The sequence below is a fragment of the Megalops cyprinoides genome, chromosome 2 (assembly GCF_013368585.1).
Source record: "Megalops cyprinoides isolate fMegCyp1 chromosome 2, fMegCyp1.pri, whole genome shotgun sequence".
NCBI lineage: Eukaryota > Metazoa > Chordata > Actinopteri > Elopiformes > Megalopidae > Megalops > Megalops cyprinoides.
In genome coordinates this window covers 43,677,279-43,705,004 of record NC_050584.1, presented here as the reverse complement: position 1 = coordinate 43,705,004, position 27,726 = coordinate 43,677,279, and the positions used below count along the sequence as shown (strand labels likewise).

The window sequence follows — 27,726 nt, the reverse complement described above, 5'->3', positions numbered from 1 at the left end:
AAATATATTCAAGAATTTATGTCGCAAAATTAGGTGTAGTTCACATTTTTGTCTGTCAATTAATATACAGTGTTATAATATTCTAAGGGGGTCAATGCTACAAGTGTAACCCTGTCCTAATTTTAGGCTTTAAAGACATTGCAAGCAGTGGAGGTTTACAGTATCCTGCAGGAGCCACACTAGCCAGGGACGATTTACCTATCAGGTTCTCAATGTAGATGAACTTGTTAACGTCCTGTAAATAATTAAGTGAGGGAATAATTAAGAGCAAAACCTCACCCTGCTCTTGCCCTTTACTTGCCCACAGGCTACCAGTAGAAGACAGTGATGGATGGCTGTATGCATAGCCTGAGTAGGAACTGGCACTGATCGTATTCACTGTACGGTATCACCATTCTGTCTTTTTATGTACTATTATACCAGAAGATGATGAGTGTCCTTGTATGGGTTACATTTGTTGATTCTTATCGAGGCAATTTTGTTAATAAATGGGATTATTTTTTAGCAGGCTGCCAAAGTTTGCAAACAGACAAAGATGCATTTCCCACCTTAGTTGCAGCATGGGGGACAGTGTCCACAACCCCCAAGGTAACTGGGGCGCATCAGTTGAAAGATGGGAGCACGCTGATTTGCGAGTGGCGCGAGGGAGAGGCAACATGCCGCACACAGCGAGCGCGCACGTGATTGCGGCAGGAGAGGCTGCCTCCTCTGCCTGCCTCCCCATGCAGACCAGCCGCTCATTACTGTCTGGAGCCCCTGTTCCAAAAGTTCCAATGATCCATGGCCCGCGCGCCGAGCCGCAGCACCGCCGTCTGTGTCTCCAATTCATCATCGGCGAAAACAGTGGCTCTCAGTAATGGAAATGAGAGGAGTGGAGACGGGTCCTGGGAGGGAGGCGTTCAGAAGATGAATGTGGAGTTTTTAAGGCATTAACAGGCCATGTCTTTTTGCAGGCTTTTCTTCCCGCTGCATGAAGGCGTTTCTGCCCCTGTCTGTCTGCTCCATCCATTTTCGTGCTACAGGCGGCACACTGTCACAGTGTCCTTTTCCTCCTGGTAGAGGCTGTTTTGCCTCTCCGAAAGCTCTCAGAAAGCTCCTAGGCTGTGACAATTATGTGTCATGACAAAGAACAAAAACAGCATCCTGCTCGCAGCTGTGCATTTTAAACGGTTTATGCAGTGTTAATTTTTTGACGTTATTATCAGTATTGAAATGAACAAAATTACGTTTGCCAGTGGCAGAGCCAGTGGCACCTCAGACAGTGGGGGTTTAGTGGGGCAACCCATCTGTTTTCCTGAAAGGTTCCGCAGCAGCCAGCCATCTTTGTATGTGACTGTAAGCCCCTTCAGTTGTTAACAGGCCCCAGATCAGTGGTCTGCTCTGTATATCGGGTCCATACCCAAGGGATGCATCTTTCCATCCTTTCTTTGTGTTTCCCCAATGAACATTTTTCATCGTTAGTGTAAATCAGATTGGAATGGTAGTGTAGTGTGCCTCTGAGATAGATGACCATGCTGTGAGAGGTGAGGCCAGTTGGCTGGTTTGGCAGAGGGATGGCGATCACAGGCCGCTTGCAGACAGCTGTTGCTCCGTCATCTGCAGCTCTGGAGCTCCACAACAGCGCTGTAGTCATTTACTCTCACAGCTGCACAGCTCCCCCCTGTTATTCGTCTCAATTACGTGTGTTTTCCCCATGTAGCTGTGTCCACGGTGCTAGACTCAGACTTTTATTTGGATCTTACTGTTTTGCTGTGTTTGTACTTTTGAGCAGCTAGGAGCTGTTTTCCTGCTGCTGGATTCTCAGACATTCCATGTTCCACTCTGCCTCCCTGGCACCGCGGGCACAATGTGTTGTAGTGCATAAGGAGAAATGGAGGTTAACAGGAGACCTATTTGAACAGACTGAGGTGTGCTGTGTGATGAAATGAGAGGAGAATGTGAATGCTGCAGGAGGAAAAAAAACTGTGTGAAATGTAAACGGCCTATATGATTGTTAATAATGCACAACCAGATTATATTCCCACATCCTGTGTATACAAACCTACACTAAAATTGTCCATAAACCCCACAAAGCAATAAATGCATGATAACGTATATTGCCACTAAATCTTGTCATTTGTTATGTTCACCCCTCCCCTCTCGTTGCAGGAATCTTCATATTCATTTGCACTGAAATGCCTTATCAGCCTTTCCACTGTTATATTGCTTGGTCTCATTATAATGTACCATGCCCGGGAAATCCAGGTGAGTGGCTGAAGCAGAACGGTAGGGACAGGGGGGTAGGGGATATGGTGGGAGGGGCCATGAGTGGGGAACTGAACATCATGCAAAGAAGTAAATTACTGCTCCATCAAAACAATTTTGTGTAAGCCATTAATTGTGATTCAGATGAATTGTTAAAATCAAACGGGTAATGGGAAGCAAAACTGCAACAGTTTTGGAAATTACTTGAGTATCACAAATTCCTGAAAACCTTTCAAGTTCTTTTGCAGCTTCAACTCTGTAATGACATTGATCTGACTTCGATGACTTCTAAATGGGAGAACAGTAAAAGAGTGATTTATGATCACATTAAACATAGAATTGTTAACTAATCAGCATGGTTATCTCATGATGATCTTTCATGTGAAATATTAGGCGCATATAAATGATGTTTAAATGTTCTTTTGAACTTTAATTTTAGATCACAATTAGTTAGGGTGCATTTCATAAAGGTTAACTGTTAGATTTTTTCCATTCTATCAGATTGTAACAATGAGAATTTAGCAGTAATTAATCTATGTTCCAGTGTTATGTGTAATTATTGTTGAATTTATGGCCTATTTATTATTTCTCTGGTTCTGAAAATGGACACATGCAAATGTAATTTCCATATAAATATAGTTACAGACAAATTGTGTACAGCTACATAGTCCAAGACAGACACAAAGTAATTTGTCAAAATTATGCAATTAACAAACACATGGGAAAGACAAACTTAATGCAGATTGGCATCATTTTAGTCTGCCTCATCGTAAGTACAGTGTTGATAATGAATACAGTGAACTCACAAAGACTATAATACAACAAACCTGACTTTATGGGGTGGGGAGAGCGCATACACAACTACAGTGGGGAGTCTAGCATATGAATTGGACTAACTAAAGAGACTATTGTGAGCAAAACTTAAAAGGAAGACAAAATAAATATAACACTGTCTTGCTTTTTCTGCCTTCTCCCTCGATTCCTCTCCCATTTTGGCATGGTCATGTCGGCCGATCCTTGGGGGTACGTCTCGCCTCTCTGCAGCTGTTCATGGTGGACAATGGGGCAGATGACTGGAGGATAGCCATGACGTACGAGAGAATCTTCTTCATCGTGCTGGAGCTGCTAGTGTGCGCCATCCACCCGATACCGGGTCAGTATGTCTTCACCTGGACAGCGCGGCTGGCCTTCACCTACACGCCTTCGGTGGCCGACGCCGACGTGGACATTATCCTCTCCATCCCCATGTTCCTGCGGCTCTACCTGATCGGCCGCGTCATGCTCCTGCACAGCAAGCTCTTCACGGACGCCTCGTCCCGCAGCATCGGTGCCCTCAATAAGATCAACTTCAACACCCGTTTCGTCATGAAGACCCTCATGACCATCTGCCCCGGCACCGTGCTGCTGGTCTTTAGCATCTCCTCTTGGATCATCGCTGCGTGGACCGTGCGCGTCTGTGAGAGGTATGGGCTCTCCCCCTCGTCAAGCTGTCAGGAGCACGCGGTGTAAATCAGTGCTTCACGTTCCATTCAAGCTCCGTAGCCCCTCGTACACAAGTCCACGCCCTATTTGTAAGCTATTGAAGCATCCTTTTACATAATTCATCAATGTGTAATTGTTTGTTTGGGGAATGGTTTGTTTGGTTAAAGCTGAGCCACCCCCAGGATCCCCTTTTCATAAACTCAGTGCTGTATCTCATGGGGCCGAGGATTTTCACAAGTTTTTAAATAATGAAGCAAGAAAAATAGAAAGGGTCTGAGCAACACAGTTCTCAAATTTGAATGTTCCTTGCCTTGCTTTGCGTCTCACCCTGCTGTGGTTACTTTACAGTGTTATGCTTTACTTTTTGCTTGCTTTTTTAGTCCTAGTCTCTCACATATTTGAGCTGTTTGAATCCTGCTTTAGGAGCACAAGAAGTAGATTTGTTTTCTTCACAGGTTTAAGGTAAAGCGCCTACAGAATAAATTTAAGTTGTGGCAGTTGTTTAATTTTAGATCTGAAATAGAGAGGTGCATTAGAGGAGATAAATACTGCAAAATGGAAACCTTGACCTGTCACTTTTTACTTATGGTACCTCTCTTTGTGTAAAGCTAAGGCTCTGAGCTACCGCTCTCCTTTCTCCCTACCCATACAGCCTAACCCGCTGATAACCCTCTTACCCTTCCCTTGACTCCTCTCCCTTCACCCCCCCCCCACCCCACCCCCCAACCCACACACACACGCACACAATCACAAAGAGCTAATACTAAGTCACATCTTTGACTGTCACATTTGACTGGTGACTGTATCAACTGTATCCACTGTACCAACAGGAGTAGGGGAAAGCAAGAGCAGATCACACTGAGTGCTGAGATCAACGGCTCTATCAAACCATTCATCTTTAGGCTTTCAGTATATTTGTTGGTAGACCATAATTTGAGAATGATCAGCGCTGACTGTTTTGGGATTGTTGTGACTGTTGTTGAGATCATCTTGCTGTCCCACCTTCATGACAGAGCATGCTCCACGGTATTTTTAATTAACATCTATAGGGCTCCTGAGGGGCTCAGACAGTAAATGCACTTCCTCTAAGTGCAGGCTCTATGGTCCAGGTTCAAAACTGGCCATGTCATTTGCCTTCAAGGTGTGGGATCCCACATCAGTGGAACAAATTGGCTTCATTCCGCTGGGGATTGGGGTTGGTAGGTTGGCCAGGGCTCCCTCGTTGCTCTGCTCTCGACACCCGTGGGACTCACTTTTCAGTCTATGAGTTGCTTAGCATCAGGAGGATGGGCCTATCTTACAATGCTGTTTGCCTCCTGGTGCACTCCGGGACTTATTGTATGAATAAAAGTCACAGTAGCCACACGTGTGTGTCAGAGGATTGCACGCGTCCTGCCCTGCGCTCCTACATGATTTCAGCGGTTGTCGGTACAGTGGGGACAGACTTAATGGCTAACTACTGAAAGTTGGGTGAAAAAAGTGATTTTTTAAAAATTAATTAACATTTATAGTAAACCATTTGAACCATATGCTACCCAAGGATAATATATCAGTAAAGATGTAAAGTAGCATGAAAAAGAGGAAAACATGAATAAGCAACAATGATCAGGTTGGAGCTTTGGTTTGAGTGATTTGAGCTGGTTTGGCAGAGTCGTTGCACTCCTACTTAATGCTAAAAAAGAAGACCCATCTGTGACACAGCGTGCTGCACGTTACGTCAGGTTGGAGTGGTTAGCGGGACAGATGAGTCAGGGTTGATCATTGCGTGTAGGACAGCGTTGTCCAAACCTCTCCTGGAGGGCCACTTGTCCTGCATGTTTTAGATCTCTCCCTGCTCCAACACAGCTGATTCAAATGATCAACTCGTTATGAACTCCTGAAGCCGCCTAATAACAAACTGATCATTTAAATCAGCTGTGTTGGAGCAGGGAGAGATCTAAAACATGCAGGAGAAGTGGCCCTCCAGGAGAGGTTTGGACATCGCTGGTGTAGGAAAAGGGATCTCTTGCAAAGAGGGAAGCACAACGCTAGGGAAGGAACTGTCCTCCTCCTTGCGTTAGTTCCGCCAGCCACAGTGCATGCTGGGAGGCTGCTCACCTCTTGGTGCATCTGGTGAATAACCTGTATGTGTCTATAACTCACTGTTGTGCTTTCTATTTCCCCACTATGCTGCTCCATAGGGATACCATGTGAGTCCTTGTTCTGTAGCCGTGGAAAGCAATCATTGTGCACCGAGCTGGCGCCACTGCTGCTCCGCGTGGGGGAGGGGGGTGGAGGCGACCCAAACTGCAATAAAGCAAAACACAGCGATTGTGTAACGTGTTCTCAATCAAAAATGGCAAGGAAGGACACAAAAGACCCGCAAGATATGCTTCTTCCCCCAAGGCGGTGCGAATACAGCACTATCCTGACTAAAAAAAGTAGTTAGGGGCGACTTTCATGCTTTTAGTCGGGTGGAACACCCCAGATTTGAGCAGCACTTTGAACCAAGCATCTCTTAATCATCTGTTTTTGGGTGGAAGAGGGGAGGAGGGAGTTTGTGCTAAAATGGAGCAGCTCCTTCATATCACCTTCACAGACCACCCTTAGGACAAACCTAGGCTTTGTTATTATTCCTCATGAATTAATGAGAGATTAATACAGTACTTGCTCTTGCAAGATATTCTGCAAGCATTTGCCAAAGTAACAAAAACTTGTTGGGCTCTGCAACTGAGTGGTTGTTCTATTTCATTGTATAGCCTTGACATTGGCATCAACTTATTCTAAAGCACGCTCCTTTTTCAAAAATGTGAGTATTGAATGATATATAAAATACTCCTACATAAATACATTTGCATAGAGAGATTACACATTAAGCTGATTTTTTTTTTGACCACTGCCACACTTTCCTCTCACTGGCACATTGATTATTTTTGCTTTATTCCGTCAAGAACAGGGTTAAAGAATAAGATTTTATCATATGTATATAAGCAAGGTGACATGTATACATGGTTTCACCTTCTTTTTTGATTTCTTGTTCATCTCAAAGTAAACATTTAAGAGCACAGCATCTGAATGGTGAAGAATCTAAGCGTCCATTCTAGCACAGTTTCCCTTGGGAGTGGGTCAGAGAAGTGCTGGGGAAGAACCAGTAGGGTGAGGTCTCTTGTTCTTCCAGTCCGGAGTTGGGAAAAGGGTTGGGTTCTCACCCGCGGTAAACAATGAAACAGCATGGGAGTCTTCATGTTTACCTCTCTCTCATTTCTAGCAAAGAGCCACCGGTTTTTCAAAGTGCTATCAAGTTTTGGGTTTCCAAATGCACCTCACCTTTTTGCACACAGCCGTACTCCCCAGCTAAGCGGACGTTGTGAGATTGGACAAGGAGTCTCCCTGGGACCCTATTGGCTCAGCGGGTGGGAAAATAAAAGGCACGGCGGGGGGTTGGCAGGGCCCTGACAGCAGAGAGCCATAGTCAGAAACCTGAAAAAGAGTGAAACAGCAACACAGGTCACTCCGTTTATTTTTGCCCATCTTTCTTTGCTGATATGCGTTTAATTTCCTCCAGCCTCATGACCCATGCTGAATTCCTCCTCCCACCCCCTCCCCCCCCAACAAATATGGCATGCTGCTGTACCTCTGTTTACTTCGCCTTGCCTTCCCAGCTTTTTCCTTATCCGCTGTAGACCAGACTTCAGATGCACCCACATCTCATATTCCACACAGGACACCGCAGAGGTTTCAGCCACAGAGATTATGGTTTGAAACTGCTGCACTCTCATGCAACCTGGGACAACAATGCCATCATTTTTTCCTTCTTGAGAAAAGCGTTTGCAAGGCATACAGTGAGGAGCCCTTTATATGTGTAGGGGACTTGCTCTTGAGGTCAGTTAACAGCATTGAACTGCGGACGATCATTAAGTGTCCTAATCTATCAAAAACGCACGCAACCGCCTTCTGTGGCTTTTGTGCTTTTTTCAGATGGTTGGATGATTTTCTCTCATCGGTATCTCATAATATCAGTGTGCAGGTCATTGCAGAAGATTTGTTCTCCTGATGTTTTGTTTTGCATTCTTATGGTTACCATTGCTTGTGTCAGAAAAGCAATTTTGATAAAGCAAGGTTCAACACTAAATTGTGTGCCTTGTCCCACGAAGCAGCTCTGGGAATTCTGTGCACCCCCCAAGTGCACTGTCAGCACACTCACTGTCCCACTGGGAGAGAGGCCTCCCTGCTACGAGTGGACCAAGAAGCAGCAGTTATTTTGCCCTTTAAATTACAGGCCGACAGGCAAGTAAAAAGGTTGCTTCAGAGCACTCAAGCTAATGAGTCTTCAAATAAAATAATTTACCATGAAACTTGGTGTTTGCTGATGGTGTAGATATCACCAGATGAATATGAATGTACATGTATTAAATGATTCACATATAAATGTGTATTTTTCACATTTCAGTTTCTTTTTTAGTAATGAAAATGCACCAATCCCTGTTGAAAAGGGGTAATCTCAGTGAACTGCTGATTTATTTAAGTGGCTCAATGGAAGGTAAAGAATTGATGAGTGCCCAGGTTCAGTCATACTCTTTCCATCTCATTGCCAAAGCACTTTTCTGTCCATTGCAGAACATGATGGGATATATCAGACAGGGTTGAGAGTGTCATTATCTGTTGATCAGTTTGAGTAGTTCATATACCCGCCTCTTGAAGGCAAAGGAAGATTGCAAAGACAAGAACTCAAGAGTCTTAATGCCATCAAACAATGGCCATTTCCACTATAGGCTGAACATTATATATCTATACCAGACACAGTCCACCAACCACATGACTTTTTTGTAAATCTTTTGTTCTAATCCAAGACAAGGATTCAACAGGGTTCATGAAAGACCCTGAGGAAACAGAAAAAAGATGGTTGAAAAGGTAAAGGGAGGTAGAAGCAAGGGCTTATTTCTGTATTAAAATATGGGGCAGTAAATTGAAATGGACTACATCAGAATGTTCAAATCAGAATGCAATTTCTAAAGCTTCTAAATGTAATGAAATGGGGCCATAAATCTTCTCCTCTGTGCCTCTGTGTACCTCAGGTCCAACATCCATCCCACATGGTTTCAGGAGGTGACCTGAAGGTACCAGGCTTTCCTTAGCTTAGAATATGGGAAATAAAATGATGTTTAACATTTTTCAGGCTTGCAATTTATGTTCAGCTACTTTTCTGCAAGAAGAATCTAAGGAGTTAAAAAAATAATAATCCTGTCATAATCATTGTTACTATCAATATTTCTAGTAGTAGTAGTCATAGTAGTAGTATTATAATTCCTTGTATCACTATTAAAGATTAAAGAGGTAAAAGTCATGATAAATTTGTTAGCATAGTCTGTGGAAAAAACCAGATCTCTCCAGCCATACATGTTTTAAAGTGATGGATGGAAGCTATGTATTTCAGAATTATTCTGTCTTAAAATGTTAGTAACTTCCCATAAGGGTGTTTTTATTGTGTTTGTGATCAATATAAATCAATGTCAAATGTAATAAATAGCTAAGCAAAACAGGTTGAAGCCATGATTTCATCCTATGACCACTCAGTACTGTAATGCCATACTGCTACTGACTCATTCCTTGACCTCTCCTTGTTACATCTTTTAATGTCCCTATACAAAGGTATGTGACTGAGTTTTGGGGGAACTTTCTCAAAGCATGTTTTGGAAGTGAAACAAAAAATCATAAGGCCTTTAATCATAAGGTTCCTTGTATATACATTGTACACAAGAGAAATGTAAATTGACATTAATTCCGCATTAAATACACATTTAGAACTTTGCAACAAGCAATGGTAAATTAAGATGGAAAACGTTTTATTTTCGTAAGATGCAGGAGGAATGTGTTCTTTTGTGTAGGTTGTAGGGGGGTGGACTTCCATACTAACATAGAGTGGATATTTTTGAATCTGTCTTCATTCCAGGAATAACAAAAATATAATCCAGAAGAAATGTACTGAACAGATGTATGTCATGGGTCACTATGGCAATGCACCTACTGCCCACCTTAGACCTAATTTTTTCAATTGCTTATCATTCCATTCCACAATTCCAGTTCAATTGGCTTATTTGCATGTGACATTTTGACACTTAATAATGCTGTATTTAGCATTATTAGCAGAACTAGTTGCCATATCCTGAGTTGAATTGCCTGAAGTTGCTATAGAATATTTTAAATTTGGATTTGAATACAAGGCATAAGCTTCCTCTGCTGTAGATAAATGTATATTCCATCCAATCTCTTAAAAGCTGTGTTGTGTCAGTTGTAATGCATTCAGTTCAGACCAGAGAGATTGCCCTGGTTAGTTAGATCTTGATCAATAAGTATCTTGATCTATCTGTCAGTATCTTTTTCCTAGTACAATACTGACAATAGTACAAAGGGTGTCCTGACAGTGTTAAAACAGCGTCTTTGCTGTTTTACTTATTCCTGCTCATGTAAGGGAATCCAAGCTGAAAGTTCATTTTGTGTAGCAAGTTGCTTGGGGGAATGGGAATGGTAAGGAATAGAACCCTGGATGTGGTTAACCTACAGTACTGTGTAGATTCACAGCCTTGTTACAGCACAAATCCCTAAAGGCTTTGTTTCCTGGATTTAACATTACCCACAGCAGGCAAAATGCATATGGATGGTGCAACCACACCTTGAAAATCAGATAACTGGACTCATCTAATTCATTGTGATACTTGAGGAAGAGGAGTGCACCTCTATTCATAATACATTCCCTCAAAGGAGTGTTACAAAAAATCTCATAAAGGAGAACAACAGGTGATCTCGTTGGTTAAGTATTCTAGAAGGAGAAGTATTCCCCTATGACACTCTGTGGAGACTTACTAATTGGGTCAGCTGGGTTTTGTCTCTGGGTTTTGTGGGCTCTAGGATAGAGTTGAAGACAGGCACACAATAACAATACTCATTCTCTTTTTCATTTGTGTAGAGACTGACAAACACAAGCCTAGTAACACCAGGGCACTTTCCAAAACGAACTAATGCCTCAGTAATCTAATACTGGGAAATACTTCACAAATCGGAGAGGAGGAAAATCCCCTAGTCTTGCTTCAAGTAGAAGGTGGTGCCAGCTCTATTCCATTTCATGCAAGTGAACAGTATATTGAGAGCTTCAAAACTCTGTTTAACTACAATCATCCTCCCCATCATCACAGAGGAGTTTCCAAAGGAAGAATTTGAACAGCTATGTGAAATAGATACATTGTTTTCAGTCAGAGATTAGGATTTAAGGTTTTCACACCTTAAGGTTTAAGTGTTTTGGATTTTAATAAGGTCCTTCAACACATAACTTACACACTACATTCTTTAGGTGACAGCTTGTGTTTTTGTTCAGTTCTCATTTCTAGTTAATTCTTTAAATAACGTTTGCACAACCCAACCGGATCTCATTTCTTTGCAGTTCAGAAAATGTCTCCCTGGCTGGTTTACTCCAACTCGCTAGTTACAGACAATATCATGTGACTTGAAAACAAGGGCACTTAACTGACAAGTGTTCCTACTTGATGACAGTAATTACTGGGGCCATGAAGCTCTGCAATTGAGACAGTTCCACTGTGTAAGCTACAGGCAAAAGGAGCTGATAAAAAAAGGCTGAATGAGTGGAACTTATGATCCTCTAGATAATTGGCAACATCAGTGGCAGCGGAGCCAACACCAAGCAGAGGGTTCCGCCCTTGCAACCTTTTACATCGTAGAACTGAATTCTTTTTATTCCATCTGGGAGGGAGTATTGATTCCAACTGAAGGGGAAAGGAGAGTGACGTGAAGGCTGTGATTTGGATGCCATGATCTGAAGGAGTATGGGAACTGATTCCCTTTGGCCTTGTTGATTCCCCCTAGACTAACCCTGTCACTCTGTATCTGTGACCAAACTCAATGTCTGCAACCAGATTATTACTAAACACTTTTTTGACTGCCACTTTAAATGCCTGAGACAAAACACAACTGAGGCCAAATTCAATGATAGTGAGCAAATTTAAAGTCTGCAACCTTACACTATGGCTCTGACAGAACTGGCGCTGCTGCACATACAGTCTCTAGTGCTCTAGTGAATGAGTTTGAGTCACAGATACATAAATTTCAATGTCTTTAGATCTTATGTTAGTTTCTGTTCCTCCATTTATGGAGACTCCTACTATTTTTGCCCTCAAATGCTCAAATGTTCACTGCACTTGCTCCAAACTTTCAGAAAAGTAGAAAATAAACAATCAAGTCTTACCATAAACCTGTCAAGTCACAGCTGAACTGAATAAAGCTGTACGTATATCAGACAAAGCTCCAGGAGACCTTGTATGTCATTCAGAAGGTCAAATGAATTAGCCATAGACACTTGAAACATAAACTACACCTAAAGGCACACTACTACCAGACCCAAATGTGAGCGAGGAATTGCACCCTAAATGATCCTGTTCCAAGTCCAATTTTGTTAATGGACTTTGTATGAGACTAATCTATACACCCCTGTTATCTAGTGCAGTTGCTCAAGCCCTCAGCCACAGCCTATATTGTCCTCTTGGGATCATTCTAGCCCTTCAAGCAGTGAATATTAAGCTCGTAAGTATCTGATGGCAGTGGCTGGATAGCAGAGTGCTTTCCCCTTTAAATCAGCAGACCAAGAGACTGACGTCTATAACCGTTCAGGTCTTCTTATGGATCCTCAACTCAGCCTCTGTAATTGTGTGAGTGTATCGTGCTGATTTGGATTTCAGAAAATGTTTCTCCTGACCTGTGCTGTGTAAAAGTGAAGTTAGGTCATAGATCTCCCTCACATGATTTTTCTCACATATCAGTCTCCACAGGGCTTTATGGTACACACTTCTAAGAACCTGCCAGCAGGACTGAGTCTCCTGCTGTGGCAGGAACACTCTGATGTCCATCCAGTAAGATGCTTTTAAAATTTCATTAAAGCATTGATGGAAGTCTTTCTTCTTAAAAAATATCAGTGATGGATAACATTGCCTCAGCCACCCTAACTGAGTCCAAAAGTATGAGTATATTTTGTGGTAGTAGCAACAAATTATTCCCCTAGGAAAGGAACATAATTGTGAGGACAATGATTATATGGCCAGTGGTGCTTCTGCAGCACTGGTACCTAAACAGCAGGCAATTGTACTATAGACTCTCGCATAACCCAACAGTCAATTTTAAAAAACTGGCTCTTGTCAAGAAGTGTTGGATATATGTAATAATAATGCAATACTGTGTATACAGTACAGAAAGACACATTTTTCTCAAGGGTCCAGTAAAAATGTTAGCTTTAAATTCATCTCCTCCTTTGGGCACTATGTACAGGCCACTGGTCAATGACTCTAGTGGAGCCACAATGCAGACATTTAGTCACACTGACCCAACAATCAATTTTACCTCTTCACCACCAGTGACTTTGGTACAGGATTGTTGCTGACAAAAGAGAACACACATGGATCATTGATGACCGCATTAGCCTAATCTGATTTCTTGGATATCAGTGGTGACCCATGATTTTTCACTTACCTTCTTTGCTCTCAATATACTGTATTTATTTATCAGCATGCAGGATATGGAAATATTATATTTCCGGGCATGACATACTGTATACTGCTTTTTTGCATGACAAACTATGGACTAGCCATCTGCAGTGGTTTCAGACAAAAAGTAATTTTCTTCAGGGGTCTGAGCATGATTGCAGAATACAAGGGGCAGTGTGATCAAGGCAGACAGACAGGGTTTGAGTGCTGATGGCATGATAAATGTTAAGAATGAACCGTCTGGGAGGGGATCTGCACACCACACACTTCGGGGGCCATTTCAAAAATGCAGAACATTTGCCTCAGGTATCTGTTTCCTGCTCAATTACATCCAATTGTGAAGGTAAGCCACTTTAATTTAAAAGAGGTCGGTTGGGTCTGTGAGAAATCCATCAGTGTTTGGTCCTATCAAAGTAAACGTTGATAGTGCAGTGCGACATCCGTCCCACTTTTGGTTGATCCATTGTTCCCTCCCAGGCATGCTCCCAAGGTGTAAATGAGAGAACCACAATGATTCTTAATTCTCAGTGTTTGGCTCCTCCCAGACTGATCATTGACAGTAATCAGAAAAGTGCTCTTGAGAAAGGGGAGCAGGTGGATATTCTGTCTTTATATGGATCCATTCTTACATAATGAGACAACAAGTGTTCCATCATTAATGCTATATTGTATTCTTTACAAAATAATTGAATTTATTCAAAACTGTGGGCTTTGGGCTCTTTTTGCTTTTGTTTCAGTGACACAAAGCAGAGGTCTAAATGTTATGAGTCCAAGTGAATAAACTAATAATGCTGTGCCATCCATTTCTCAGTCCTCACCCAGAATAGAAGACAGACATTTTGATGAATGCCACTCGTTTCTTTTTCATTGTTTTCCTTCTTTCTCTGCATAATTTTCCAATCCATTTGCTGTTGATTCTCTTGGGCAAAATGCCATCTGCATTTGTCACACAAGGCAAGAGGTCATGTGAAGATCATACCACCTAAGAATCATACACTTGGACACTTCACTGCTATGCAACCACAGTTAGTCTTGCCATTAACTTTTAATTTCTTCTGAAATGCCATCTGAAAACTATACTTGTTAGTCAGTAACCTTTCAGGGTAGTGTATTGCAGTGAAATCAGTTCTGATTAGAAGTGTTGTGGTCAGTTGTGAGTAAACTAGACAAGTGCAGCAGTTTGAATTTCCATCTGGATATGAAAGATAAGTTTAGACTTTTTCTCATTCTGTACAACAGTTAATTGAAAAGGTTTTGCACGTGTATGGAAATACACAGCTGGCAAGATCACCTTCCTTTGGTATAGTAATATATGAGTGAAGTGTGTGTAGCTTTGGATATGTGTTTAACATCTCTTAATTTAGTCTAACAGTTTAATTCAATAGGTATTACCCTATGATTATGCATAGGTCCCACTATTTTTCTGCATTAATTCTTTGTTCAGTTAATGGTCAATGGGTATCACAGTTTGCCCTGATCACAACATACAAGTTGGAACGGTGGGATTTTTCCAGTTAAAGCAATGCCACCTCAATGGCCTGTAAACTCTTTATCGCAGGTCTTAAAGAAAACAGTCACTTATGCAGACGAGGTGCTTAACTTAATTTTATGGCTTAATGCAGCCTATTGATTTTGGAACACTCTGCCAATGAGTGCATTGTGAGTCTTGTGTCACAGCAGTTTTTCCTAAAAAAAAAATAAGGGCGAGACCAGTTGTAAGTTTTCACCCAGTAGCAATTGTTTTGGGCTTCTGTTGAGTTCCTTTTAAAAATAAACTTGAAGGGTATTAACCTATTACATTGTGAATTGCCCCCTTAAATTCCATGGCAAAGCATACATAAATAAAAGTGCCCTTTCAAAATTGTTTTATGCGGGGTTTAATAAGAATGGGTGTTTTTTTAAGCTGCAGCACACTCTGTATGTAAGAATTACTGTATTATTGAAGAATCATCTGCATACAGTGATCAAAAACACAGGGACAAAATTGCTTTTTTTGTTAACTCTGTTTAAATATTCATTTTGTAAGAATCATTTTGGGCTCACAACACAAAATATGATATAGAAAAGGTGCATAATAAACATTTAGAATTTGAATACTGGGACTCAAGGTAAATACTGTAAAATGTGAAGGGTCTTGACAGAAATGTTGTTCAGTTTTGCTAAGCACTTGTATGACAGTCAACATAGAAAAAGAAAGCTTGCCCTGCTTATGAGACTTCTTGAATAATATTAAAGTCATCTTATGACCAACCAAAGAAATGCAGCTAATACATTGGACATTCTGAAGTTTACACTGTCCTAAGTATTCTAAAAGACCCTGAGAGCATCACAAAGAACAAAAGATATTGACAAAGAACACAAAGAAATGCACCTAAAATTGTGGCGTACAAGTTTGTGATTCAAAAGTAACTGCCATTGCAGCCTACACAATGCCAGGTATTCACTCAGTGATGCTCTAAACTAATTAACACACTGTATTATTATTTTTATTTCATTTAACAAAGAATTGTGTAAATTACTGTAGATCCAAACATGTGTTGTGCCATGATTATAGAGTTCAGCTAAAGGCATTTTTCGTTTAAATAAGACCAAAACAGTGTTTGTAAAATAAATGTCTGTTTTAGCCTGTCATTTATAATTGTGCTTTTAACAATCCACCATTTGTAGGAGACAAATCTTGTCTTTAAAACCATATGATCTACTGAGGCCAGCACTCTTAACTTTTAACTGCTCTGATGGAAGCTGGTGACAAGATTCCATTTTTGAACTATTTCAGTACCTAGAATTACATTTCATTAATCTCCTCTGTGTCTGTGTAATCCATGACACACAGTATTACCACAAACATTATTAGGACTTCTTCCTCTGCTCAGTGTTGTATATGGAAATGGTCAGACTAGGGATGTTTAAGCATGTATTTAATGAATTGCAAAGACAGAAACATGCTCGCAGTCACTGGTTGAAGGGACACACTGAACGTTACATTTGAATTGCAAAATTAATAGGTCTCTGCAAATCAATTTTAGAGCAGTGAATTGTGGCATATTCACCTAGGGATCCTGAATTAGATTTTACATCAAAAGGAAAAAGGCACTGATGTATTTTGGCTTCAGCTTGATTAGAAACAAAGTCATTAGCTGCTGTAGAAAGTGAATGCCTCAGGTGGAGAAAAAATACACCCACTGCTTGAATATTTATTTAGTTTGTTGAATAAAATTGTGTTGCTGTGTGAGTTTCAAACAAATGTACAACACAATTCTTCATTTTAACTAAAATGAGTGTCTCATCACCTCTCTTTCTTGGTTTTCTCTTTATTTCTTTCTCTCCATTTTTCACACTGCTTTTATCATTCAGAGACCAAATAAAACATACTGTAATGCCTGATCATAACTTTGATCTCAATTTCAAGTAAAGGGGATTGAACTTGGGTGTTTCCTCTGAGATGTGTTATAGAAACCAGGCGGTGGCGGTTATGTTAGTCACCAGACCTATTTTATTTGCCCTTTGCTTACCATGTCCTTTGTGAAGTCATGGTCAGTGAGGCGGACATACTTCTTCAATTTACCTTTGATGATACTGAGTTTGTTGGGTTTTTTGTTTCTCTTTTTTCTTGCCTCAGGTATCATGACAAACAGGAAGTCACCAGTAACTTCCTGGGAGCTATGTGGCTAATTTCTATAACCTTCCTCTCAATTGGCTATGGAGACATGGTGCCTCATACATACTGTGGAAAGGGTGTGTGCCTGCTGACTGGAATCATGGTATGTTTCCCTCTTTCACGTTTCTGTGTGATGAAAGTGAAAAAGTAGAAAAGTAGAAAAAATACATGTAGTCCAGAGCCACAGAAGAAGAAGTCGTTTTCAAGCTACTGTACCAAACCTGTGTATCAGAGAATGTAATTTTTGTCTGATGTTATTTCTTTATTTGAAAGAAATAACATTTAAGGGCATATTTATACTTTTACATAAACATCTATGTTCAAGATACATTGCTACAATTAAGCTGTTTACCGTTAAAAAGTAAACAGCTACTAGTATAAGATCTGTGTTGTTGGTCAGCAACGGACTACACCTCATTTAAACTATATGTAAATGTAAGAAATAGAAATAATTCAAAACTGCAAATCAGTGCATACCAAAGATGCATTTTAAAACAGTGATTTCTAGTGAATTTCACTCTTAAATTGGGTGTTTGTTACTCATTTATTACATGCTCACTTTCTGTTTGGTAGTGGTTTAAGCTGTAGAATATTAATGAACAGTTTATAACAGTATTCACAGGTTCTTGAAATAAAGCATGACCTAGAATTACATAGATATGTAAAACCAAATATTTTTATGTTATTGTTTCAGGTAGGTGCAAATTGATCTAAAGGCAGGCTGTCTTATACCCTCCTGTTGTAAAATCAGATACAGTACGAGCAGATGAATAATTGAGGTGATGTATCCAGATGGCATTCAGGGTGAGGCAGCGAAGGCAGCAGGAACAGGAGGGAGACCGTGACAGCCCTTACAAGACACTCGGAGGCAGTCAGAAGAGAGGGGGTTAGGAGATGGAATGAGGCTGTTGACAATGCACAAGAAAAGCAATACCTGGATCTCACCTATCACCCTCCTGGTGGTGTTCTGCAGCGATACATGTGGATCACTGACCATGTCTGCTCTGGTATTACATAGCATGACAGTAGCATGAGCTGCACAGAGACACCTGTAGGTAATGCAGTCCCTGTCTCAGGAGTGGTAGGTGAATATATAGGTGGTCCCCGTTTTTATATTACGATGCCTTCCTGGAAACCCCATTTGAAACCGGATCTTTGGGTAATTGAATCCTGTTTTCGATAGGTGAAATGTTGTAAGCAGGGGTTAAGTTCCTAAACATGGGCTAGGCATAACATTTTATTTTTTAATACGAAACGGTTAAATAAGGAATTTGATCAAACTGACATAAGATTTTTGTAATGCATAAATATTTTTGTATTTACATATATTAAGGATAGCAGAAATAGACACTTTTGTGAAACATACTGTGTGATGATTTGGAAATGACAGGACACTGAGAACAGCAATATGCAAGCAGAATTCATTCACAAGGTGAGAAAGAAGTGTAAGCATTAACAGGATAACATAAATGGCTCACAGTTTCATTGGATTAAAGCAACAAACTGATATAAGAAAGACAACGTAACAAATTAAAACGACATTCCCCCCCCCCGATAGGAAAAATAATGTTTGTTGCCTTGTTAGACTTTCATTTTACTTGCTGCTTTTGATGGGTCTGGTTATACTCTTGGTCTAACCCCCTAGCCTCTCTCTCATCCCTTCTGCTATAAGTTTATGGAGGTACAGTATTACATGCATTTAAGAAATCACCTTAAATTTCTCCAGTAATTGACTGAAGATTAACTGAACAGAACTTAATTTGCCAGGATTTGATTTTTTATGGCTAAGATATGAATGCTAGTTTCTCAGAACATAAGCAGAGCAAGAAAAAAATATGTTTGTATAATCCAAATATATCTAGAGTGAATGCTGTGAAATTATGCTTAACACTCAGTTGCTCATTATTTTCCTCTTGTGAACAAATTAACTTTTTCATTAAAATTTATCTTTTCCCATCTTCATGTCCAAACTTTTCTCATATTTCAGGAACTGGTTGTATGACATCATCCTATCATCCTGCAAATAAGTGTTGATAATATTGAAAATATATGCTTCAAAATGTTGATTTCTTCAAAAGAAACCAGTTAAAATATCAATTGAAGTATGACAAGCCTATTAATTAACTACTTGCATAAGACACCTGAGGTCTGATCAGAGTCCTAACTGTCCAACTTCTTTCAGGGGGCTGGCTGCACTGCCCTGGTGGTTGCCGTGGTTGCCAGGAAGTTGGAGTTGACCAAGGCTGAGAAACATGTTCATAACTTTATGATGGACACGCAACTCTGCAAACGAGTGAGTAACAAGCATTTTACAAAGAAACACTTTCTGCAAAGTTTGTTGGTTCCTGCTGTTAAAGTCAAAATATTAACCACTCTATTGATGTTTGCAACAAAAAAATCAACATTAGTAACATTTGTTTCACAGTCCCTAAGTTCGATTATCAATTATAATGATGAATGTCTGTTTCCTCACTTGTCAACAGGTCAAAAACACGGCTGCTAATGTACTCAGGGAAACATGGCTCATCTATAAACACACCAAGCTGGTGAAGAAGATTGATCATGCTCGGGTGCGAAAACACCAGCGCAAGTTTCTGCAGGCCATTCACCAGTAAGCCCTCATGATGTTATTATAGTAGCCTCCTGTACTGCTGGTTCATTAATATTGTGTAATTACTATCTAAATAATATTTAAAAGCCAACAATCATATTCATATTATTATTGGTCTAACAGTCAATCATTATTATTTATCCTTACATGTACCAAGAACAATTTCAGACAGTGATTTGTTAAAAACATCAAAAAAAAAAAACATGAACAGAGTGGAAGGATTAGTCCTGTCCTACCCTATTCTGTGCAGTCTCTGGCCTCTCCTGTTTTTGGTTGTGTACTGTGGTGGCTGGCTCTTCCCCCACGAGTAGATGTTCTCACAGAACTTGAATGAGGGAATAATATGAGTGTTGTGGAGGCTATGCAACACCTGTAATTTTGTCCTTCCAATCTTTACAGTCAATCAAGAAAGGCAACTGCACAGATTGCTCATGAAATGATTCTGTTATTAATCGAAAAAGAAAAATTGCAAAAAGTAAAAGCCTTTCTCCCTTTTATAGCAGGTATTTACAGATTCATACATTTGCTGAAATTAAAATGTCAACAGTTTGACAGCAAAAACACAGTTTAGCAGAGATGTCTTTGTTTAAAGTATTTTTTGTTTTATCCCTATTTTTAGGAAAAAACAACACTCTGATCATGATGTATACTGTAGACCCTCCTCTCATTCCCCCAAATCTTTCCCTGTGCAGTGAGAGGTGTAATGGTTGACCTGTTTTGTGTAAGTTGTGGGTTTTTAAACTTGTACTGTGTTCTGTCTTTGTTTTGCTCAATCACTGCAGAGCTCAGAAGTAAGTTGCGTCTTCTCTGTTCTTCCCCTCCTTCCTGCTGTCCTTTTCTCTCTATATCTCTTTTGTCGATGTTATCCGGACATGATTGACATGCATGAGGTTTGAAGCTGGATGCTGATCTGGATATTTTTTCTTTTTTCATTTTTTCTTTCCATTTTCTGAATGGAGTGAAAAAATAACAAGAATACGACTCATGTGATGGTAGCAGGGTGCCTGAAGGAAAAAATGAAACAGCATCTTTCGAGCTTCAAATGCGTCAGCTTGCCCAGAATCCATTCATCAACAAACTTGTCCAGATCTCCATACTAACTTGTATTGACAGCCCCACCCCTACCCCCAACTGCTGCTGGTTTCAAATGAAAATCTATCACAAAGCCTCAGTCCATGCCTCAATCAATGTGCTTTTCACGATGGCAAAATCTATACGGTAAACAGCCTTCAGTCATCCATATAAAAGGTAAACATATTCAATCACCTTGAAAAAGGGCTGAGTTTTCTTAATTTACAGAATGTCCCTACTCCATTCTGAGGCTTCCCTTGTAGTGGAGGCCCTTGTCAGCTATTTCACTTACATTTTGACTGTGAAAATTAAATGTTCTGCTGAGCACATCAATTTATATTTAATGCATTTGAACTGCAGTTTTATAGCCCTATATAAAAAGTCTGAACCAAATGCACACACTCATAAATTTCAGTAAATGCATGCCCCTATTTGAGAACTATAGTGAAGTCATAGGCTGGTGTTCAAATCCAAGCACATTTTAAAAGATATGCACTATGTCTTTGGGCCCAGCTGTATACCTCTGTGGGCCTGGATAGATGCAAGATGCTATGGAGTTCTGGCTTAGGAAAGATGCTGACCAGTTATGGCCCTCCCAAATCCTGCAAGGAATCTTGGGAGCTCATTGTGAAAACCAGTGTTGAGGGGCAAGGGATGGGATAGGGATGGAGGAAAGTGCACTCATACAGCTTCCATCGAGGGACTGTGCAGCAGGGGAAGGGGGTGTTGGGAGTGCTTGGTCAGGCACTTATATTTGGCAACTGCTTTTACTTTTGGGTAATTATCTGGTAAATGATGTAGGGGGGAGGGGTGGTAATTGGAGGCACTGTATTACAATCACACTACTGCATGGTAATTGCATACTTCATGGATGCGGAGAAATGTGCTCTCTCTTAATTGCTCTGGCGTAGTGCCACACTCCAGTGAGCATCAGTTCGTCTCATCTTGGCCATGCAGAGCTGATCTCAGTTAACTGCATGCTCTTCCCTGCTCGACAACATTACAGCGATCAAAAGGTGTCATTTTCTTTATGTTTTTGTCTATTGTTCATGTTACCACATCTTATTTTCATACAATACTACTGTTTTATTCTAATGTGCTTTTTCATCTTTTATAAGCCTCTGCTGTTGGTACTGCTTAGGATGCACATTGGATTTAATACTGGTTTGGTGACTGCCAAGGAACACAAGCGTTATCTTATTCACAATTAAACCCCCTTTCAGACTGGGGTGTACATTTGAGTTTGGACCCTCTGTTGGTTCTTTTATTATAGAGCATCGGGCATGATGTCTTTTGACAGTGTGTTTTAAGAAACTGCAAAGACCTGGGATGCCAATAATTAGCACATAAGGCTGCAGCTGTCATGTAACATGCAGTGGATTGAAGCCAAAGGTCTAATGGGTCATTGGATAGAAAGGCAGAGTGCAAGTCAGGAGGAGAGGGGTCTGTTTGTGCCCCCTCTTCATCTCACCCTCTTATGCTGTTTTTGGTGGAGTAGCTTTTTATATGGAGCAGATCCAATGGCAGAGACCACTATGTAACTTATATATTGTTATCAAGATTTTACCATGGCAATGAGTCACAGACAACCTATATCACTGCCATTTTCATCATTCAATAATGGATGGTTCATCACCACAAACACTGTCATTAATTTTTGCTTTTCAAATTGTCCCCTTTGCAACACATAGAGAAATGAACCATACACTGCAACGTATATCCATGCTGTGGACCCCAAGATACTTTTGACATTTGCACCAAATCCTATAACCCAGAGGCTAAATATTTTCAGTAAGATTTGCTGTACTACTATATTTGTAACAGTAACAATTAAATCCTATGAATATAAAACAAGTTCTGATGATATTCCAGTCTACTCAGGCATTAAAAATGCTTTCAAGATTACAGCTATAGTAAAACTGTTAATCAATGGAGAGGGCAATGGAGTAGAAAGAGTGCAAGAAAAGGAGCAGAGGCTGTGGATCCAGAGAGGAGTGTTCCCTGACCGCTGTAATGAAGTTACATTTAAATGTCTTCAAAAATTCCATTTGGATCCAGCAGACTGGAAACCATTTGGGGATTCTCTCTGTTGGCTTTCCTTGTAGTGTGACAAATTCATTTCCACAAAGCCGCTCACAGATTCCTCCTTTGTAAATCGGTGTTTTCTTCAGAGGTGGGGGGGGCGGGGTACTGTTAGGAATGATTTAGCTTTAAGGCCTCCAAAGGACAGTGTAAGGTGAAATACATTAACAGCATGTTCGTATTATGATGGGTTTTAATTGGTATGACCACTGAAAGACACCTATAGACAGATTAGTGGTAAGCTCTTAATGTATTATTCCATTTTTTTTCTGTTTTTTTCTTTATTGCTGCATTATCCTAAATGCATCATAAACCTCATTACTGTAAGGAGAGATGCTCAGAACTTCCCAGTACTAAGTCAATGGAAGTTGCAGCCTACTCTCTTTTTCTACCCAGGATAAGACAGTCTAGCCTCTAAGACAAGACATTACTTTTCACCCAGTGACAGAGTTATCCTACCAGTAATTATTTTTTATTTGCCTGTCCTCTTTGTGGGTATGCTGGAAAATATGGAGTATGTTTGGGTAGGCACATTCAGTTCTGTGGCTTTGTTCCCAGTGTTAAAGGCCATAATCAAGGGGGCTTGACCTTATGTTGGAGAAGAACAATAAAGTCTCATGAAATTGTGCTCCGGATTCTTTCCCTCTCCTTGCCCTTTCTTACCACGACTTTCCCTTTCCGGGGTTTGTATCCTGGCTAATCAACTGGCCTTTAGAAGAAAAACAACCTGCAAGTTCTGAGTGGTTCTCAGCAATGTTTTCTTGTTCGGTTCAATAGACATTGAAATTAGGTTAATGCTAATAGCTCTGATCCTATTTTTAAGCATCACCAAGGAAACCACGCCCTGGTGTACAGTGTGTTTGTTTTAGCATTGTGAACAGCTCTTTATCATTTCATCTGTTTTTGCGAGTGGACCTCCATACAGCATTTCAAAGGAGATGAAAGGAAGTGAAAAGGAGGTATTATACCTAGCACTTCTCTTCTGCACATACAGAGTAGCCTTGTTCATGGGATACACCATTACAAAAAATCTCATGGTTGATTTAGACATTGCTGGCTTCATTACAGGTGGAGAATGTGGGAATTAAACATCTGAAGGACAAAAATACTTTCTTATTACTGTCAATTAAAATGTAATTGTAACACGCTAGAACATGTCAGTGACTAGCTGATATTTGGATTTGTTTGATTTATAGTTTTATTCTGCACTCCAGTGCCTAGTCTGGCACATATAGTGTGCACATCTGGCTGTGTTAACCCAAGTATTCAAACACCCTTTTGATTGTGACTGTATTTATTTATCTTCTCTCAAATAACCAAATGTGTTTACAAAAGCAGTAGCTGCACTAGCTACTAAGTACAGTAGCCAGAATAGTAATGCTGAAATGTGTGTTTCCAGTCTTTTTCAAGTTTTGAATCTGTAATACCACTAATATTATTTCAGATATGTTTCAAGATATGCATCAGAATAATCATGATGAGATTCACCTACTAATTTAAGTAGGGGAATAATTCCTGCAATCGTAAAAGCCCATTTAAAACAAGGCTTTACTGATCGCATTTGGTCTGTAAAAAGCTCTTACGGCTGTTTTCTGAAATGGTAAACAGTTTGAAGTACTTTACATCATTTAACATGCATGCCTAATGGAGATTTGAAATTACTGTTCCATTTTACTGTTCCGTTTCTCCATTGAAACGTGCAAAAGAATTTGAAAATGAACCTTGGTCAAATTGTTGAGTATAAAAGGCACACACTAAGTGATTAATCTATGCTGAACTGAACACTGTCCTTCACAACAGGCAGTTATGGTTTCTGCTAATAACACAGCATCAAAGATCAACAAAGCAGACAGCTTTCCCGGTGCAGTTTTTTCGATAGCTCACATTAGCCTTGGTGTGATAGCTTGTTGCGAATACACCATAGTAGTGCAGTACTTTAGGAACTGGCTTGTTACCAGAGGATTAGAGGTTTGATTCCCAGCTCTGCAAAACGTTTAATCCAAGTTGCTATATATATAAAAGTATGCATTATGGACTGATGTAAGTTGCCCTTCTTAATGGTGTCGGCTGAGCAAAGGGAAACTGTAAACAATAAACACATATAGACATGTTAGGAGTACAAACCATCTACCAACAACCTAACTGTGTGTCAGCCATATCAAATATTGTAGCATATATGTATGAAGGTGAAGGGTTCACAGCCTAAGTTTCAAATCTTACTACTTGCTGCTTAGCTATCACCCATTGATTCACAAATATTTCATGCTAAAACTACTTGAGTTTTGTACAGGAAACTAGAACACTGTTCTGAGCTTTTACACTGACAGCACTGTGCCTTCCACAGAATTCTTCTGAAAATAAGACTCTTCCATTTTAATTATACTTGGACTAATTTGAGCCCATGTTTCAGATAGCTTTTAAGATCACCCTATTTTGAAATGTTTTTTTTCGCTCTCTACACCATACACCAAAAAACTGGACTAGTATATGATTCTACAAAGTCATCTTAATTTGATTACACTGATGACAGAGTGGTTTCCCCCCAAAAGATTGCGGGTGCAAGAACATTTGCTTTATTTCCCAGTGGTGATGTCATGTACATGTCGATGTATGTGGGCATCTTGTAAACCTCCTAAGGATGACTCCCACCCAGGGAGGAAGACACCCACACAGAGGAGCTGTCTTCATGGTGCTCGGTCATGACAGAGGGTGTCCTTAAGGGTGATTTGTCAACAGCAGCCATGATTACATGAAAAAGTATCTCCTCGATTATTTTGTTGCTGCAGCTCTGGTAGATTGAGCACGTTCCTAGACCTAATGGGTGGTGTCCGTGTTCTCTTTGCATGTTTCATTCATGCACAAAGACCTTTTGCAATGTCACGTCTGCTCTACAAACGAACCTGACCTGCCCAAATAAATTCCAGGGGAAAAGAATTTTTACTGAGAGAAATCGAACCAAAATATTCCATTACAAACAAACTCAGACTTACAAACAAGCAGACTTAAGCAAGTAAACTAGATGTGAAAGCCACCATTAAAAAGGTTCTGAAGTGTTGGTCGGGGAAATATAGAGTACCCCTTTGGAAGACAAGACAGTGTTTTGCGAGAGTACATTAATTACAGTAACCCTTGACTCATATTTGTGTTTTGACTCAGTAACTACATTGTGGTTCTTTTTAACCGGGCTCAGTCATCTTTATGCTCATTTTAACACATGTGCTGCACAACAGCTCGTTCATTCACCAACGCTGATCAAATGTTTGTAATTTTGACCGGGCACTGCATATTTGGCGAAGAGAAATGTACTTGTCGCAGGTATAAAGGTTTTTTTTGCCCACCAGTAAAGTTCCCCCTAGTCCCATGTCACCACCACCCTCCTGTCTGCCCCGCCATGCCCACGTGCCTCACCTGTGCTTCCGTCATCGCACCTCCTCTGCCCTCATCCCGAGTGTGCTGCGTGGTGCAGCACGGCATGCCTGACGTGGCGCACTGACAGCTTGCCAGTGAGCGGGGCTGCGTGGGTGTGGGAGCAGATGGAGAGAGCAGTGAGATGTTTGAATGCTCTGATGGGTTGTATTTTTTTTTTTTTTTTGGGTTTAGTTTTATTTATTTATTTATTGCCTCTCGTGGCCGATTTGGTGTGCATGTTTGGTATGGCAGTCCTAAAGCAGGTATGTTTGCATGTGAACCACTCTCCTCTCTGAGGCTGTCGCGAGCTCTCCTGACGGTGATTTGTTGCTCTCCGTCCTTCCACCCCAACCCCACGTCCACCCGCCTTCCCTCTCCCGACCCCACTGCCCTCTTCCCTGTCCTCTCCTCAGACTGCGCAGTGTGAAAATGGAGCAGAGAAAACTCAATGACCAGGCTAACACACTAGTGGACTTGGCCAAGGTGCGTATAAGGCTTTGTTTTTTTTTTGGCTTCATGGTTTATCTGCTCCTCTTAATTTCTGTGCTAACAACAGTTTTGTAACTCAGGACCTGTCTTATATGATCACCAAGCTGAATGATAAAATGTTTATTGTCTTTATCAAAGTCATTATCAGCGGTAGCTTTTATATGTTGTCTCAGAATTAATTTGGATGAGACTTATTACTTAATATTAACACAGACTAACTAAATTTAAGTCAATTTAAGAAACCCCATAGAATGCTGTGCTGAGGATGAATGTTTCACTTGTTTCAAGCAAAGTGTTCCTACCCAAAAATTAGATAACCGTGGAGTTAAAAGGAGTCAGCCAATGACGATTAAAACTAAATCAATTATTTGTGGCTGTTTTCAAGGACATATATTTGTGTCTGACTTGCTAGTTCAGTCAGACACCTCACAGTAACCTTCTGATTTCTCATTTGCTCATCTGTGTCCTTGTTCTTTTCCTCAGGTTCACTTTCACAGTCATTGATGAAGACTACAGATTGTAATTAAAATGGAAAGATAATTAGATTTCTTAATATTCTGATCAGGTCATAGTATCCCACTGTATACTTTGAAGAGCTTAATCCATATTCTCCACTAAACCTCACAGTAGTGCAATCTGTAGAATCTCATTTAAAATGAAATAGCCAGAAATGTGAGCTGAAATCAATCTTGTCAGAAGGAAGAAGAATATCAAAATACATGCGGTAGAGTGTTTACACTTTTAGGGCTGTGTTAAATGGCACTTAATGCTCTACAGTAGTTATATCTTTCCAATAGCAGGAACTGCACTGAGTCCATAAAAAAGCACTCAGACACTTTTGAATGCATCAGTGAACTGCCCTCAGAGAAACATACAGAAAAGCCAAGGAAACAGTTGCATTTGCTACACTGAATTGCAAATTAACAGCTTAGGAAAAAACACAATATTCATCGATTGTGCTGCTGGAAACTTTACTTCTTCACTGAGCACACAGTTGACTTTGCTGCACGACTCTAAGTTCATTAGGACTTTTTTTTTGTATCCATCCTCCTTCGTAGACATGAAACCAAAACCATGAATGATGTAATACAGTGCTGATCTTTCTACTGTATTAAAATGACAGCAGTTGTGTCTTTTTATAAAATAAATATGACAACAGT

The 27,726-nt window shown here is 40.4% G+C and overlaps 1 protein-coding gene across 3 annotated transcripts in view; it reads left to right on the top strand.

Moving 5' to 3' along the window:
* kcnn1b (potassium intermediate/small conductance calcium-activated channel, subfamily N, member 1b) overlaps positions 1 to 27,726 on the top strand; it is a 57,897-nt gene that overhangs the window by 27,940 nt on the left and 2,231 nt on the right. For 2 of the 3 annotated variants that reach the window (XM_036521521.1, XM_036521523.1), the window contains exons 3-9: positions 2,149 to 2,244; positions 3,289 to 3,707; positions 16,867 to 17,008; positions 19,088 to 19,198; positions 19,389 to 19,516; positions 20,299 to 20,307; positions 26,491 to 26,560. In XM_036521521.1, coding sequence (XP_036377414.1) covers positions 2,149 to 2,244; positions 3,289 to 3,707; positions 16,867 to 17,008; positions 19,088 to 19,198; positions 19,389 to 19,516; positions 20,299 to 20,307; positions 26,491 to 26,560 — 975 coding nt within the window. The remainder of the gene's footprint in view (positions 1 to 2,148; positions 2,245 to 3,288; positions 3,708 to 16,866; positions 17,009 to 19,087; positions 19,199 to 19,388; positions 19,517 to 20,298; positions 20,308 to 26,490; positions 26,561 to 27,726) is intronic. The other variant, XM_036521522.1, reaches the window with a different exon arrangement.